The sequence below is a fragment of the Urocampus carinirostris genome, chromosome 3 (assembly GCF_059441175.1).
Source record: "Urocampus carinirostris isolate Australia breed hairy pipefish chromosome 3, RoL_Ucar_1.0, whole genome shotgun sequence".
In the NCBI taxonomy this organism is placed as follows: Eukaryota; Metazoa; Chordata; class Actinopteri; order Syngnathiformes; family Syngnathidae; genus Urocampus; species Urocampus carinirostris.
Genome location: NC_142351.1, coordinates 62,566,929 through 62,585,410, shown reverse-complemented (window position 1 = coordinate 62,585,410; position 18,482 = coordinate 62,566,929). Strand labels below are relative to the sequence as shown.

At 38.8% G+C, this 18,482-nt stretch overlaps 1 protein-coding gene across 1 annotated transcript in view; it reads right to left on the bottom strand.

Moving 5' to 3' along the window:
* The window catches only part of LOC148370384 (CTTNBP2 N-terminal-like protein), a 24,941-nt gene extending 6,459 nt beyond the window's left edge, over positions 1 to 18,482 (bottom strand). The window contains exons 1-4 of the mRNA XM_088332900.1: positions 17,800 to 18,482; positions 14,209 to 14,316; positions 2,083 to 2,325; positions 877 to 975 (exon numbers count right to left, since the gene is read on the bottom strand). Of these exons, the coding sequence (XP_088189026.1) occupies positions 877 to 975; positions 2,083 to 2,325; positions 14,209 to 14,316; positions 17,800 to 17,805 (456 nt within the window). The 5' untranslated portion in view covers positions 17,806 to 18,482. The remainder of the gene's footprint in view (positions 1 to 876; positions 976 to 2,082; positions 2,326 to 14,208; positions 14,317 to 17,799) is intronic.

Genomic DNA, 18,482 nt, shown 5'->3' with positions numbered 1-18,482 from the left:
GGACAGTACTGGAGTAGTAGTGGAACTGAGCAAGAATGTGGATAAGAGAGTACTCCGTTGGTTTGGACACATAGAAAGAATGGATGAGGAGCAAATGTTGAAAAGGATCTACAGAGCAGAAGTAAATGGAAGGAGACCAAGAGGAAAGCCGTGATTGACGTGGTTGGATAGTGTTACGAGTGCTCTGCAGGAAAGAGGTCTAAATATAATGGAAGCTAGAGCTCTTGTTGGTGATAGGAATGAGTGGAGAGGTGTTGTGGAAGGATAGTGGGATGTTTGGACGCGTTCTAAGGGATGGCCAGGGCCACCCGTATGATGCAGCAGGTGTAAACCAGTGAAAGCTGTCGGGCCCTGCTGTTGAACAGAAGAGTGTGTTGTGTCACCCTGACCCGAGTGACACGGCCGCTTTCTCGGGTCCCATTTTATCTGGAGGGACAAAAATGTTTGTGTGTGTTTTTTTGCTACCTTTTCCCTTTTTATTTTCTTGATTTTTGTATGTGTTGTCTTGCTGTCGGTCACCCATCTCGAGGGATATGACCAGGGTAGATAGATATTAGAGCATAGTTTTTGAATTTTATTTGCTTCAACAGCTTGCCGAAGCTATACAATGGAGGTCATGTTCTCAAACAGGAAGCAGCGAGGATTACGTAAGGGCTTTATGTAGATTGCGACCAGACATTAACTGCAGTTTCCTGAGGTGATGAACTCCCGAGCGGGACGACTAAACAATAGCCTCTTCCTCATCTGTTTCCTTTCAAAGCCCTGCCCAACCTTCCAAGACCCGCCCATGCTTTCCTGTTTTCCGCCGTAAATTCGAGTTTCAGACAAAACAGAATATTATGGAATAATTTGTGGGCTGTTTTGCGGGTTGAGCACCTGTTGCAAGAGTTCATCTCGTTCCGTTTGCAGGATCAAGGAGAACTTGTCGGATTGTTGGGCGTGTCGAAGCTTTTCTTCAGCCTGGTCTGCCATTATCTGTCAACACAAACGGCAGTGGGCGATGGTAAATTGGGGTCAGCATGACAAAAAAACATGGGAAAGTTTTTAAAATAATATTCAGATTTTTTTAAGTTATGTATCTACTTTCAAATGAAATAGGACATTTATTTTAATCTTCATAAATCGTACGGATTTTCTATTATTTTAAATTTTCAATTTTTCATTTTAATCAAGTTTTTTTTTTTTAAATATATGTTTTTTATTTTATTTTTTCAGAATTAGTTTGATAAAATAAGAAAAAAATATATATATTTTTTTAACAAATGAATTAAAACTTTTATTTCAAACATAAAAATAAAAACAGGACAAAAACAATGAGTCAACAACAAAATAATGTCACATAACATGTTCGAAAAGGGGTAGTCAGAAGCAGATGCTTATTTTTCCTACCCCTTTATCTTCCCTATTAAATACATTTTATAGATAGCTCCTCTTGTGTCCAATACAACAAAATCTCATAGATATACTTATTACATAGGTCAGATATCAATAATTATAATAGTTACAATAATCACATATTTTATACACTAATCTTCGCAATACCCATCCCTCAACGTCATAATGCGCATAATGTCATATATTCGTAAGGTTGTGGGGACATTTCAGATTTATAATCTTATAATGCAATATTTATATTTATTTTAATTGATTTTATTGTTTTTTGATTTTAATAATATTTTTCATTTTAATTTTATTATATTTCATTATTGTACTTTTTTTATTTTCCAGTGTTAAATAACATAAGAATCATAAAACCAATTAATAATGTTTATTTATATTTTTCATATATATATATTTTTTTATAATTTTTTTTGTTTTTTATTATAGCATAACCCAATGTACCTGTTTACTTGTACTCACTTCTGGGCATGCACACTTTCCCTCATCCGGGATATTTAGATGCCACATAGCACTATGGGACTTGTAGTAAAGAGAACAAAGATACACACAAACTCTTTAAAAAAGTTTCATGTGTATTGGATGATTTCTTTCGGAAATTTCCGTTCGATTTTCTGCCCTAACGGCGAAAATGCCCCAATTTTCCGTTGTAGGGTTTTACAAACTGCAAAAAAAAACAATCACCCTTCTGTGTCTGTTCTCAGTAGCGGCCAACTGCCTCATCATCCTTTCCTGCATCCTCTTGCAGTGGGCCATGACTAGTTTGAGGACCGCCTGGGGGTTGGGGCCTGAACTTTGGCCCCCATACATCTTGTCGAGGGTTTTCGGGGTCCCCACCGCATGGTCGTCCCGTTGCATGGCCAGAAAAGGATCGCTGAGGTTATACTCCCCGTAACGCTCTTGGATGAACCTGTCTTTGTGTTCAGCCTGGGAACACAACACCGAAAATACAACTTGGGACATTTCATGACTTTGACGCTTGAGCCGACGAGACTTGTTCGAAAGATTCTAAGCATTTATGTTCTTCATTAGAATGTATTTTCATTTTTGATAGAGGTATAAGCACAACTTGGTCATATCTCCCTCTACCTCTTCAAAATGGACACGAGACACTGAAAAGCTTGGCTATGATTAATCAAATTTTCTCACATTTTCTTCAAATTGTGTGGCACGCCCTATTGTGTGGTGTGCCCTTTATTTCATGTAAATCAGTGGACGTAGATCAGCGCGATAGCCTTAGGCATAGGCGCCCGCTCCGAGACCGAGAGAGCAGAGGTTCGAGCTAGGCCAAGTCAGAAATTACAACATTTTTGGGTGGGGATTGTTTACATTTCCAACTAAATGCAAAATGTGTGCGATCTATGACTTTTATGCCTTCTCCCGTGTTAAAATTACAAGTTTCCCACTAGCAGAAGAGGACACATGACGCCACACGCAGTGCATTGCCGTAGTGTATATAAGGGCCCGGTCACACAGCCGTTTGCGTCTGTATCGCGGGTAAAATTTTGCGTTTTTTTTTTTTTGCCCGTGGTTGCCCGCGATGGAAAATGCGCAAAATTGGCCAACCCGCTGTTCATCGGTGGTATGCCCGCAAAACAGACGCCGGCGACTGTTCCCCTTCCTCATCACGTCATTTCTGCGTCATTTTCTCGTGTGGACCACAGGTATAAAAGCTGCCGAGCCGGCGTTATGCCGAGAAATGCACCGTTGCCGAGATTTGCATCCCCTCGCTACTACAACCACTTTTACCTCGTTTTATCTCACTTTTATATCACTTTTAGGGAATTTAATGGTGAACATATAACCAAAACCACTTTGTCTTGCATTTGTTGGGAATGTAATACAACTTAAACCATTCCGTCTTTGTATTTGTTGTGAATGTAATCGAACGGTAATGCACGCCGTATACAAATCACTTTTGAGCACGTAACATGTTTATTTTGCCTTTTTCTATTCATATCGCTCGTATTGAAACTGTTATGCACTCTACCATAAAGCTTATTTCTACATAATAAGCTTTACGGTAGAGTGCATAACAGTTCTCAAAAGTGATTTATATACGGTGTGCATTACCGTTCGATTACGTTCACAACAAAAACCAAGACGGAATGGTTTATGTTGTATTACATTCCCAACAAATGCAAGACGAAGTGGATTTGGTTATATGTTCACCATTACATTCCCTAAAAGTGAGATAAAACGAGGTAAAAGTGGTTGTAGTAGCGAGGGGATGCAAATATCGACAGGGATGCATTTCTTGGCATAACACCGGGCTGTAGAAATCATAACCGCTCAAGACACAGTCCCGTGAAGATCAAGACTTCAAGCTCTGGCACCGAAGAAGCCAATATGTTATTATTGTAATAGTTTTTCATTTTTATTTTGTTATCTTGTTATCAAATGAAAAGAAATGTCAAGAAATAAAAATGGATTAAGACGAGGTCACTACGGAGACGGGGATCCATGTCCACCTCTTGACGTCTCGAGCACAACTGACGTGTGCTCAGCAAAGCGCGCTGTATATACACGGAGAAAGGCGTTTGACCGTCACACGCGTAACACGCTAATTTCACGTAATAACACCGCGATACAGGCGCAGAACATGCTATGACCGTGCTCCACCCACGATTAGCCGCTGAAATTTCGCGTCCTACCCATGTGTAACCACGCCCTGGCCGCGGCCAGAGCACGTCGTTCTGCGTCATTTCCGCGTCATTACCTCGTGTGCCGCCCGCGGTTAACACGTGGTCTAAAGTTTTGAGCAGCGCAAAACTTTTTCGCGCGGCCAAACGCGTGTGAATTTCCCATCGTCTTCTACACAGGCAGAAATTTCTGGCCGTGATTCAGACGCAAACAGCTGTGTGACCGGGCCCTAACAATTTGATAGTTATTGTTATTGTCTTGGTGCTTTTGTTCAATGAAACGGTATCCATTTTTCATCCGGACCAAGGACCACCATGGCGCAGAAGCTTCCAGCGGATTATAATAAAGAAAAATGTACTGTTGACGCTTGGGCTAATGTGTTTGCCGAGATTGCGGTACGGCTTGTGTAGTGTTTAATACAAAAATAGAACCAGCTTCTGAGACTGGCCCTTTTAACAGAGTGCACCCTATGCCCGTGAAAATACGGTATGTTCCTTAATATAAAATATTTTGATTTTTCTGTATAAATAGCAACATAACTGTCTCCTATTGTGTCTCTTGTCTACCAATTCATAATGTGCATAAAACTCTGGAGATCGTGGCCAAGTTAAGATTCCAACCTCTTATGATTGTCCTTCGAATATATTTTGATTTCCAATAAAAGTAGTAAGACAACTTGGTTGTGTCCCCTCCCGTCCACTTCATATGTGGGCAAAAAACTGGAGAACTTGGCCAAGGTAAGAGTTTAAGCATTTATGTTCCTCATTAGAATACCGTATATTAAAATTCTCAGTAGAAGCAGCACCACAACTTGGTCGTGTGCTTCTTTTCGTCTTTGTAAGGACCATGAAGCACCGGAGATCTTAGCCAAGATAAGATTCTAAGAATTTAGGTTTGTCATTAGAATAGTTTTAAATTTTCTATACTTGGTCATGTCTCCTGTCTTCACAATTTACAGATCCCTTAACCACCTAGGCCGCGGGGCACCAATGGGGACGCAACTCTGGACAGCTTTCTCCACTGTTGACAAGTCCTGGCCTGTTTTGGGGTTGTGGCAAAGTTGACACCAGTCCATTCCCTATAAATCTGTGATTGCTTGAATAGCTTTAGCATGATTATTTGGTTTTCAGCAACAATATTAGAGTGTTATTATCACTTTATCTGCTTTAACAGTTTACTAGATGTATACAATGGACCTAGTGTTTTGGTGCTCATAACAATATCTTGTCATTTAAGTTATTGATCAAGCCAAGCTCTATTCTCTCCAACATATCTTTTTGGAGACATGTTTACCAAAGTTGTATTATGTTTTGGTAATTGTAAATATGCAGGAGAACAATTGGATTTTGTGTGTGTGTGTGTGTGTGTGTGTGTGTGTGTGTGTGTGTGTTTTCTTAACATAGCTTACAGTTAAAACCATTAAAGTATCAGTCTCCGGAAGAAGGACTTTTATCAGTTATCCGTATGAAAAAGACAGTTGTCATGCATCCCTTATAAATCAGTTTTCGAAAAACACAATTAGCATTTAAAAACTGTTTTAAACACAGTGAGCACAAGCAGATGGTCTTTCCCCACCAAGGGGGTGAGATAAGAACCCCTCCGTGTCCAAAGCAGCTATTATTTCTCCCCACGGACGCAAAGGCCAACGACCAAACTATAAAATCAAATGAATGTGTGTGTATTGTTGTGAAAGACACATCCAAAACATAAACGACATAAAATGTAATGTGCATGGTCAAAAAAAAGCAAAGAAAGTGTAACCTTGCATAAGGTCACCATAATTTATTTCAATGGGTGTCCAAATAATCGAAGAGTAAAGACGCCACATTTAAATGTCGAGCTGAACAAAGAATGTGACCATCAAAGAGGACATGCACAAAGACTCCATTTCAATGGCGTTGTGGAGACAGCTGGGGCCAGCTATTGTCCCCTTGTTTTAAAAATGAAGGGGGTGTGCACGAATATCAGTTTCATTGTCGAGTGTGTGTGCATGCACACTTCCTACTATGTCTACAAGTGAGCAGGTTATTCAGCATCCCTGCCAAATCAATGCCTTTCCGCACATTTTTGCTGAAAGAAAACTCAAGCGTCTTATCAGCGTGAATGGTTCTTAATGTGTAATTTATTTAGCTTCATGCCGTCCGCTGGCAACATTTTTAACACAGCAAGCAATATAGTCTTTGCTCGTGTCCCTTTGTGGTCGCAGTGAAGTGCTACTTACCTTTTGTCAAACTTCCTTGTCTTAGCTTTTGGGAGGAGACTTTTGTTTGCTGTCTCTCTTCACTTGTCTCTTTTTTAAATATTTTTTTCAGGGTGTGTTCTACACTACATACTCAATGCTTAGACTATTTGCTATATGAACTGCCTGGGGGCTATACTGTATGTAAACAAAAACTCTGCTAATTAGAACGCCACTGCAACCTAGTGTAGTGGAGGTGCAATTGCACTTTATTCTGGGGAAAAAGCAAGTTCTCTAATGTCAGAGTATTTGATAACCACTGCAGTAAAGAATTGATTGATTGAAAGGTGGGAAGTAATATGTGTATTTGGATCTATCCATCTTCCCATCAATTTTAACCTTCCCTGTCCCCGCTGAAGAAAAACATCCCCAAACCATGATGCTTCCACCATCATGTTTGACTGTGGGGATGGTGTGATGAGGGTGATGAGCTGTGCTGCTTTTACGCCAAACATGACGTCTTGCATTGTTACCAAAAAATTCGATTTTGGTCTCATGTGACCAGAGCACCTTCTTCCACATGTTTGGTGTGTCTTTCGGGTTGCTTTTAGCAAACTTTAAACTACACTTTTTATGGATATCTTTAAGAAATGGCTTCCTTCTTGCCACTCTTCCATTAAGGCTAAATTTGTGCAGTATACGACTGATTGTTGTCCTATGGACAGATTCCCCCACCTCAGCTGTAGAACTTTGCAGTTCATCCAGAGTGATCATGGGCCTCTTGGCTGCATCGCTGATCAGTTTTCTCCTTGTATGAGCTGAAAGTTTAGGGGGGCGGCCCAATCTTGGTAGATTTGCAGTGGTCTGATACTTCTTCCATTTTAATATTATTGCTTGCACTGTGCTGCTTGGGATGTTTAAAGCTTGGGAAATCGTTTTGTGTCCAAATCCAGCTTTAAACTCCTCCACAACAGTATCCCGGACCTGCCTGGTGTGTTCCTCGATGTTCGTGATGCTCTCTGCGCTTTAAACAGACCTCTGAGACTATCACAGTGGATGTGCTTATATACAGAGACTTGATTACACACAGGTGGATTTTTCATCGTTAGTCATTTAGATCAACATTGAATCATTCAGAGATCCTCACTGAACTTCTGGACAGAGTTTGCTGCACTGAAAGTGAAAGGGCTGAATAATTTTGCCCACATGCTTTTTCATTTTTTACTTGTTAAAAAAGTTTAAAATATCCAATAAAGTGTGTTCCACTTCATGATTGTGTCCCACTTATTGTTGATTCTTCACAAGAAAGTAAAGTTTTAGATCTTTATGTGTGAAATAAGGCAAAAGGTCACAAAGTTCAAGTGGGCCAAATAGTTTCGCAAGCCACTGTACGTAGGACACAAAACATGTTACTTATTCATTATCTTACAATGGCAAATATTTCTTTATTTCTTCTTTGATGTGTATAGTTTTTTTTTCAGAAGTAGGTGCAATCCTAATAAATAAAATAAATGTACTGTATCCCCCCCAGAATATGACTCATTTATTATCCAACAGTAAAAATGTTTTATTTTTTATTTCTCCTGCAATGCGTGTGGTAGGTTGTTGTAATGACAGAGGATGTTTTACAAGAATCGTTGAAAAATTCCTGACTTTGATGACAAACGTCTTCACTCACTAACTGAACAATAATAACAACCTTTGAACTTTGCTCCCAGATATGGAAATAACCTCTCCTCGTTTTTGGAATCCTATTCATCACCGGAATAGACATGTAGCACATTCTTGGGATGTTTTTCTGTTGTCTCGTCTCATATCCGGTAACACATGACAGATGACTTGAGACACACCTGCAGCTATATGTTTTCGGATACTATAGCTTAGGGGCACGATCGCAGTCTTGTGCGAGAAGAGAGTCGGCTTTCCTCAGTTGCTCATTCCCACATAGGGCTAAACAGCTGGGACGGCCATTATCGCGAAGAAACCTAATTTACTCCCGTGTCATTATAACCAAAAAACGGTATTTATTACCGTGTCACTCTCCTTTCATGTCCTCATTCTTGAGAGACTATAGGCCAAATTTTAAGTCGATATGTAGGTTTTAGATCAGGGGTTGATGTAATAATAGTCTGTGCTTTGCAATAATCTGTGGTCTGTGCAGCCCTTTGAGACTTTGTGACTAAGGGCTATACAAATAAATATGACTGAACTTGACTTGATAAAATAAAACACTTAAGAGAAAGGAACAAACTCTTGACCCATACAAAATTCAAATGAATAGTATAGTAAATAACAAGACTCTGGCTAAGGAGACTCAAAGAGCAATTGGAAGCAGACAAATATTTAGAGTTTTTTAATATTTTTCATTAACGATAGCATGCAATCAATGACAGAAAGGGAAGGGATTAGTAACCCAACCTTCTGCACAAGACTCCCAAAAACATTGAAAGCAATTTTCACCATTGATCAGTTTCCATATTTTAATAAGGATATCATGCAAACAACAGAAGTGGGAAGAATAAGTAACTGAACCCTCTACCTAAAAGACTCAAAGAGAAATTAAAAGCAATTTTCAACAAACATCTATAAGGTTCCATTTTAATGAGGATAGCTGGTATACAAAGACAGATTGGGGAGGAATAAGAAACTGAACCCCCAGGCTAGGTAGATTCAAAGAGCAATTGAAACCAGCCAAACGCCATTTTTAATGATAGCATACAAACAATCACAGAAGGGGAAGGAATAAGTAACTGAATTGACAGAGACTGGAGAGGAGGAAGAGAGTGAAGAAGAAAAGCAAAAAAGTTTTTTTGGTTTGAACAAATTTATTGACACTAATCACAGAAAACAATCATGACAATCTCAACAGCAATTAAGCACATTCACAATATTATATTCCAATATGACGTTTTTAACAGCAAACACAAAGTGAGGTTTGAACAACCCTTCTCGAAAATCTTATTAGCAATCAAGTTTTTTTTTTGGTTTGAACAAATTTATTGACACTAAAAACAGAAAACAATCATGACAATCTCAACAGCAATTAAGCACATTCACAATATTATATTCCAATATTACGTTTTTAACAGCAAACACAAAGTGAGGTTTGAACAAACCTTCTCGAAAATCAAACATATTCACAATTTCATTATATAACATCTTTGTTATTGTCAATAGATCCGTCCAGGCCAAAGTCGATTGTCCTCGGTCTGAACAAATCCACTGACACCAACAGCAGCAAAACAGCCATCAAGCATATTCACAATTTTTTTATATTTGACAATATGACGTGACGATATGACGTTTTAACATTTTTTCCTGACATTTCCAACATCAATTAAACAATTTCAGAGTTATTTTCTTTTAACAGTAGTTAACCAGCGTGTAAAAGGCAATACTATTGTGCAAGGGCATAGCTCTGCCATCCCACCCTCCCAAGCAGCATTCTTCCAGTCCTCTGTGTGGGTCCTTTCCCTTCTGCGTGGGTCCAAAGTGTGGATGATGATGAAAATGAGGAAGAGCAAGAGGAAAAGAAAAATGTAGGAACATTTGCTTTTAACTGCTCTTTAAATCTCTTTAGGCAGAGGGTATACTTACTAATTGCTCCCCTTTCTGTCATTGTTTGCATGCTATGTGCAACAAAATACGATAATGTTTAATGTTTGGGTGGTTTTAGTTGAAAAAAATTGGTTTCAATTGCTTGTTTTAGGCAGAGATTGAGGTACTCATTCACCCCTACCATCATTGTTTGCCATATAAAGTTTTTTTTCTTCTGTTTGATTTTAAGGATCAGATTGCATTTGCTGGTGATATAATGCAGAAATGTGAGAAATTCCAAAAGGATTACAGACTTTTTCATACCTAACCCTAACCCAAGCGAGACCAACACCCTTTTTTTTAATTATTAATTTCTCCAAGGCGGACGGACGTTTCTTGCATATTTATGAACTTGCAAAACTTCCAAACTAGTGTTGTATTCTTAGAGAAGTTTGTGTCGCCATGGCAATGGGGTTTTACGAAAATTCCATATGGACCCTTTTATAGCCTACTTCACGTGTGATGTCAAAAACGAGGCTGGAGGCAAAATAATACACGCGATGGTTATAGAAGAGAGAGAAAAAGAAAGCTGTCGTAGCTGCTAGTTGTCGTCGTGTTGTGTGTTTGTGTGCCAGAATTGGAGAACAAATGGTAGTAAATGTAAATAGGAGTTTTATAGGAACCCAGCAGATACTCCTGATCAAAAAATAAAAAATAAGAGAGTTTTAGTTAATGGATTAAAGGAAAAAGATTGGACCGAGGCACTCGTCAAAAATGCTTCGTTTGAATGGACACTTCATATGAGGTAAGATAAATTAAACGTTTTTTATTGTTGCTATTGTTGGGCATACAATCCAAGTAATTTATTAGATACATTTGATTCTTCATGTATTTATCGTTTTTTTGTTTATTTATTGTATTCATTTTTTTATCGTATGCCCAACAGTTACCTGAACTGAGAAAATAAAGTATTTTGGCGATATAACAAGTAATATTGACTCAATATCAACAATCATAAACGTTTAATTCATCTTATTTGATATGAAGTGTGCGCTTAAAACCTGAGCATTTTTGATGGTCAAATCTTTTCGCTTTATTGTACTACTCTTTTCTTTTTTCTCTGATCAAGAGTGTCCGCTGGGATCCTGTAAAACTATGATTTACGATCACTAATGTGTTTTTCCAGTTATCGCACCTAAACAAACATCATGATGACAACCAGCAGCTATGAAAGTGTTCTTTTCTACTGTCTTCTGACCAACACAAGTATTCTTTTGCCCCAGGCTAAGTCCCACCCACCGGATACGTGACAATGTTTCCAAACAAATGAAAGGTTCTTTAGTTCTGTAAATAAAAATGTGAAGGCCTATGTACTCTTTTAAGACAATATGAAGAATGAAAGCTTAGAGAGAAACAACAAAGAACACTTTTGCAATATTACCAATAGGTGGCGCTACATTGTGACCCAGTATAAAATATCGCTCCGAAGTCTGTTTGCTACAGTGAAAGCCGAAAGAGTACTCCAAAAGCAAAACACTGCTTTCATTTCAATATCTAGTCCCTTGTTTGATATTTTTAGAGCATAACAATCGGGTGTAGTCGCGTTGACCCAATCTTTAACTCTGCTCTGGTTAAATTTAGTGATTGATGTCATCAAAACCATTATATTCCACTTCTTGTATGAAAACTAAAAGTGGAACGTGAGGTTATGGCTTTGATTTTTTTTTTCCGACCACAGAGTCAATTTAGTAAGGAATTGATTTTCCTTCTTTGTCAACAACTTATGCTTTCCATGTTAAGATTTTAAAAGTCAAATGTGACTTTTTTGATGTTTACATGAGGATCAGAGATGAAAAAAAATACTCACTATTTTAACCTATTCAAACCAGAAGTCCAAAACTGCGCAGTAGCGGCTTTCTTCCTTTTCAAAGTGACAGAATGTAATGGATCACCACTAAAGGTCGTTATACCCAGAAATTGGTCGAGTAGCCAACAATTTATCTGCACCGCTAATTCACAGTAGGGTCGAAGGGGTGCTGGAGCCTGTCATTCCAGTTATCTTTGGGCAGTCGGCACAGGACACCCTGAACTGGTTGCCAGCTAATCGCAGGGCACGCAGAAACACACAACTCACTCGCTTAATGACATCTAGGGTCAATTTGGACCGGTCAATTAACCTGATGTGCATGTTTTTGGGATGTGGGAGAGAAAAAGTGTCTGTAGAAAACCCAAACAAGTACCGTGAGAACATGCAGGATTTGAACCCATGACCTCAGAACTGTTCCGCAGATGTGCTAACCATATGTATATGTATGTATATATATGTATATATATATATATATATATATATATATATATATATATATATATATATATATATATATATATATATATATATATATATATATATAAATATAAGGTGGAAGTTACGTGGCTGAAGACTAATTCAGCAAATTGGTCTTTACGGTTTTCCGTAGTGTAAGATGGCTGCCAAAAATGCCAACTTCTTCAAGTTATAACACAACATTACATGTTTCTAAACTTACATATTTTTATGAGAAAGTACATGTGTGTTCGTTTATTATTTAAATCAATCGTGTTTTATTGGAATGAATAAAGTATTTGGAAACCACTAGGGGGTCACCATAGAATACACCAAGGGCTGTAAAGACTATCTTAACTTTCTGATTTTTCTCAACTTCTGTTAATTACAAAAACATCAAAACAGGAAAAACACTTTAAAAATGCTATAACCACGAATTGCTATAAACAAAGTCCTTATTAGGATGAGGAAGCGTTTTCAGTTCTGTAGCTGGCATTTCTTTTGAGGTAATTAACATTATTTGTTTTTCTAGATAAAGACAAGTCAAAAGATCGGCCGCTCCCATTGGAATACGACCTGTTGGATGTGTCGGGTTCCTCAGGAATTTTCCCTCAAGGGCAACTGCTTGTTCAAGTCCACTTCAAAAATAAAATCTTGCTACATTTTTATTTTAGTGGAAAAAAATGATCCTAAAAGTAACCATGAATGTCTTATCTTTTTGCCCATTTAATGAAATGTTTTGTACCAATTTTAGAAAATAATTGGTAGATGAGACAATTTCTCATTTTAATCTTCTACATTTTTCACAGCTGTGAATCAGCCTGAGAGGAAAGGAAGGACGTCAGTGATTTTTGGAAGCTTGTACATCCGCTAAAGTGCTAAACGACCCACCGGAGACTAGTAGGGTGAGTGCATGTTTGTCAAGGGTCACAGTGAATTATGTGCTCTGCTTTGGAATATTGCTGTGTATTTAGAATTTAAATTAAAGTCCCAGTGCAGGGGTCGGCAACACGCGGCTCAAGTGCTGCGTGCGTTTTTTGTTGTTGTTTTTTTTTACAAAAATGAGCATTGGTATGATAGTTCCTGTCTATGTCTTGGATCACCAGGAAAAATCCTTTCTAACATTGCCTCCAAAAATAATTACAATGTTTCTAAATTGAGCCATTAGATATTAGATTTTCTTTAAAAAAAATGTCAATACAGTATTGATGACTAACAAATTCCAGTAGTATTTGGGATCCATAACTTCACTGATCAAGGCTTTTATGCATTTTTCATGGCAAAATTTAAGCACCTTTTAAGGACTTTCAAAGCTAATTTCCAGTAGCATTAGAAAAGAAATCCAGCACCGATCAAAACAATAAGAGCCTATACCTTAGTTCCAACACTAACTCTACCCCAAACCTTATTTCGGAACCCGAATAGCTATTAAAACCCCAACTTGCAAACCTTTGATCCAAACCCTAGCCCTACAGCTAACCCTAGCCCCTAACCCCAAGCCTACAACTAACCCTAGCTCTGACCCCGAGTCCTAACCCTGTTTTAAACCGTAACCTTAGCCCTAAATCTATTTCTCAGTTTAGAACCCTAATATGGAGCTCAAATCCTTGTTCCTAAACCTTAACCTAGACCTAACTAGTTGAAACTCTAGTCTTAACCCTGTTTTAGAAGCCCAGATTCAATTTAATACCCAAATAAGGAGCCTAAACCCTAGTTTGTATCATTAGCCCCAGTACTATTCAGGAACCATGAAAAAAAGAATAAAAACCTTATTTGGAGCACAAACCCTAGCTCCAAACCCTAGCCCAACACCTAACCTAAGAAACAGGACAGTGATTTCAAGTATTTACAAGCACTTCACTAAAAATGTAAGCACTTTTCAATCCTTGAATATGCAACATTAAAATTCAAGAATTTCAAGCACCTGAATATTGCCAACTTTGCTTTGGCTGCCTCATAATTTTTCAAATGTGTAGTTGAGCTCACAAGAAAAACTTTACTTTGGTGGAACTAAAAATCTTTCTCCATTGTCCTTGCTGGTTTCCTGGTTTTCCTGTTTACGCGCCAACCGCGACAATCCTTAAGCGAGTGCAAGTGTGGTCTTTGAACTAAGAATCGGTGCACTCACCCGGAAGGCGTGAATGACAACCTCTTGGGCCTCAAGTTCACCTTCCAAAACGCTGAGGAGCGTCAGCAGCTCTGCTCGACTCAGAGCTTCCACATCCATAATCCCCGCCTAGGAAGAAAATGAAACCAAAAGGTGGGGGGGTGGGGGGGGGGGGGGGGGGGTTGGGGGAAATGAGTACACTTCTTTAGACAGGCAGTGTGCATTATTTAAAATCTCGTAGTGACCTCATAGTGTTAAAAAAAAAACATCTATCCATGATCTGCACCGCTTATCCTCAGTAGGGTCACGGGGATGCTGGAGCCCATTCCAGCCATCTTCAGGCAATGGGCAAGGGATACTCTCAACTGCTTGCCAGACACAATGACATACAATTCAATTGCTTATTCACACCTAGGGACAATTTGGACCGGCCAATTAACCTGACATGGCCGGAGGACATTAAAACTACGCACAGGAAGGCTGGTAGCTGAATTTAATCCCATGACCTCCAAACCATGCCACAGACGCGCTAACCACTCAGCTGCTGTGCCGCCCGTTAAAAAAGACAATATTAAAATAATAGAAACTAATTCACGTCCTGAACTGGTTGCCAGTCAGTCGCAGGGCACGCAAAGACAGACAACTCACTCGCTGTTTCAAGTTTTTGGAATGTGGGAGGAAACCGAGTGCCCGTAGGAAACCCACGCAAGCACAGGGAGAACATGCAAACTCCACACAGGAAGGCTGGTAGCTGTATTTGAACCAAGGTTAACTGGCCAGTCAAAATTGTCCCTAAGTGTGAATGAACGAGTGAGTTGTCTGTCTCTGTGTGCCCTGCAACTGGCTGGAAACCAACTCAGGGTTTCCACTGCCCACTGCCTGAAGATAGCTGGGACTGGGTCCAGCAACCCCGCGACACTACTGAAGTTAAGTTGTACAGATGTATATATATATATATATATATATATATATATCTCATCTCATCTCACTAGCTGCACCGCTTATCCTCAATAGGGTCGCGGGGATATATATATATATATATATATATCCAGTATATATATATATCCAGTATATATATAGTTTTGTTAAAGTGAAAGTGTTTAATAATTCCCCATTAGAGGTCACTGTAGCTCGGAATGGAGATGAAGTGTACACATTGTATGAAGACTGTTGCGGTTTGGCCCGCCTCCATCCACCAGGTGGCGCCTAATTGCTTTCTAATTAGGACAGGTGTGTCCAATCCCCCCCGCGCCTGTCCTTAATTAGCCTGACCCTTTCTAAGAATATTTTGGACAGCACCCAGTGTCGGGTGATTTTCAATCTTTACCTTGGTTTTCCACCATCCCCTTTTTCCAGTCTGTCTTGCTTTCTGAGGGTTGTTTTCCGGTTCAAACAATTTTTGTTGTTTTTGACCATTTGTTACTTGCTTGATGAGTTTATTATGAATAAATACTATCTTTTTGAGCACCTTGCCAGGTTTTCTGCTTCCTGCGTTTGGGTCCACCCTAAAATGATAACAAAGACAAATGACAAAAGCCGAAAGGATACCACTGTACATAATTCTAAAGCCTACTTCTGTATTTTCTTGAGCGGGCAAAAATAAATTTCAGCCACCGACAGAACATGAAAGGTGATGTTAATCCCCCCCAGCCACAATTTAAGACTAAATGAGCTGGATACACTTGGAGCAGCTGAATAGAGGCAATAGCCGGACTTGGTAAGAGCTGGCAGAAGCCGCCAACTTTAGAGGTTAGCAAGAGAACTTACAACCCTAATTTGACCTTTTCAATAGAGAAACCCCTTCACAAAAAGTTTAGCTGCCCACTCCCATTCCGGCTTTTCACATGCATTCCACACTTGAAAGTGTCTCCAGACAGTCTGAAAAAGGAGCACACTTGAGTGTTGTCTCTCAAATTCCTTGCTTTATCCTGCGGCTCCTTCGGCCAAGCTGCCAGAAGTTGCCTTAGTTGCAACGTTTTCCAAGAGTTTAAGTCAAGCACTCTGATAACTCCAAACATCTCAAATATTCAAATGTTGGCTCAGAATTTTGAAGCAGTTCTTACTTAGTTACTTGACACTTGTAGCTCAAATTTATTGGAGAGCATTCCATTGATGCCCAAATTTGGTGTCCAATCCCAATCTAATAGTTGCATAGATTTAAAAAATCATTCCTTGCAAACTGGCAGACGATTCTCTCTGTCATGTTCTGTACTTTCTGCACTTTCGTGTTCTGCGCTTGGGTGTTTTCAATTGGATTTTGGTATTCTATGTGTAAAATATATGACCGTTTTAGGGAGTATGTGAGGGGACTTGGAGGTTCCACATCTTTGTCAGATTATTGTTTTTGGATATTTCATGTTCTGTTCAGTTAGTGCCAATTAGTGTTCAACATTTTGTTGCGTGTACCGTTCGGTCAGAAGTAATCGGCATTCTGACATATCCTATGTATTCTCTTTTCGTGTTTTGTTTGGTTGGAGTTGATTGGTATTCCAACATTTTGGGTCTTGGTACTTTTGTTAATGTTCTGTCCACTGGTGAGAATGTTTTTTTTTGTGCTTTCTGTTTTTCATGTTTGTGCTCTCCATCTTTCCTGTTTTTTTTCCAGAGATAGTCTGTATTCAGACATATCCTGCATTGTCCATTTTCAATATTTTCTTTAGTTAGAGCAAGTTTGTGGTCTAGCCTTCTATTTTATGGTCTTGTCGTATTCTTAATCTTGTTGTCCTGTCCAAGTGTGAGAATGTTCTTTTCTTGTATTCTTTTTATGTTTTGTTCCTTTGATCTTTTGTTGTTACAGTTAGAACCAGTTGGTATCGCAACACACCCTGTGTTCTCCCTTTCATGTATTGTTCAGTTATAACTAGATGATATTCCATAATTTTTCATGGTCATCCTCGTTCTGTCCACTTGTGGGAATATTTCTTCTATTGTCATCTTTCATGTGTTGCTGTGTTAGAACAAGTTAGTATTTCAACATATCCTGCTTTGTCTCGTGCTTTGTAAATTTGATGTTTTTTTAATTCTGAAGACTCTCACAAAATTTGTCTTTTTGTTCCTGTACATAAAATGATACCCATTTATTATTGTAAATAAATCTTTTTTTTAAATCTAATTTACTGTCTATATTATGGGATCTGCTTCTCCGACAACACCAAAACCCTGCATATATGTTTTTTTCATTGATTGATTCCCGATTTCTGCGAATGGCTGGCAACCAGTTCAGGGTGTCCCCTGCCCACTGCCTGATGATTGCTGGGATGGGCTCCAGCACCCCCGCGACCCTACTGAGGATAAGCGGTGCAGCTAATGAGATGAGATGATGATTCCTGATTTATATATTTCAATAATTCAGTCATTCACATACATCAGTCAATATTGTTTACTGGTGGGTTCACACTAAGCAATAAACGATGATGAAAAGTCACAAGCAATTGTATTTCCTTCTTGATGGTCATTTAGTCTGAGTGATGATCGCAAAATCAATATTGATCGATATCATTTGCCTAATACACATAAAACAAACTACACGTGATGAACTTGTATTTCTAATTAGGAGACCTGAGTAAACATACAGTCCATTAAGCAAGGTGATCAATAATAAATAGCACAAACCTTCATAAACTTTCGTCTCCAAGGAGTCTTTTTATCACCAAATTTTGACGTCGCTTGGACCACTTGAATCGACGCAGTTCGCTGTCAAAAGGCGCTCAGAGTCCCTATCCGAATAACAAGCCGACGCCAGCAGCCAATAGCAGGCAAGCTTTATGTTAACTGACAAATAGCGGCCGACCTATTTGCAGTAGGCGGGGTAAGGCGTTCCTTTTTTTGTTAGTGTTAAAGCCCTTTGTTTTCAGAGTGGGAGTGATTTTGGGACACAAAATATTTTAATTCAAAGATAAAAAACTGCGATCATTATTTTCCTATTATTATATCGAAATCCTTTACAGGATTACCTTTAGAAATCTGCCAGGAACAATTGAGGAACTGGAACGTATGTTTGTATTCAGATGTCCTATTTTGAATGAAAATAACTGTAATATGTTTCATATTATATTTTGGATTGATTTCTTGCAGTATTTTATTCTTTATTTTATTTATGTATGTGACATTAAAATCAAAAATCAGACGCGGACGTGGTAAATGCTGCTCTTAAGTGTGGTTGCGCCCTCATGTGGCGAATTTAATAATTGACTATTAAGCAAACCAAAAACGCAATACATCTTTCAATTTTGTTGAATTTTACAATCACGAAGTCAATTCAGCACATTTGGCATTCATTCTTTTGTATGTTTTGT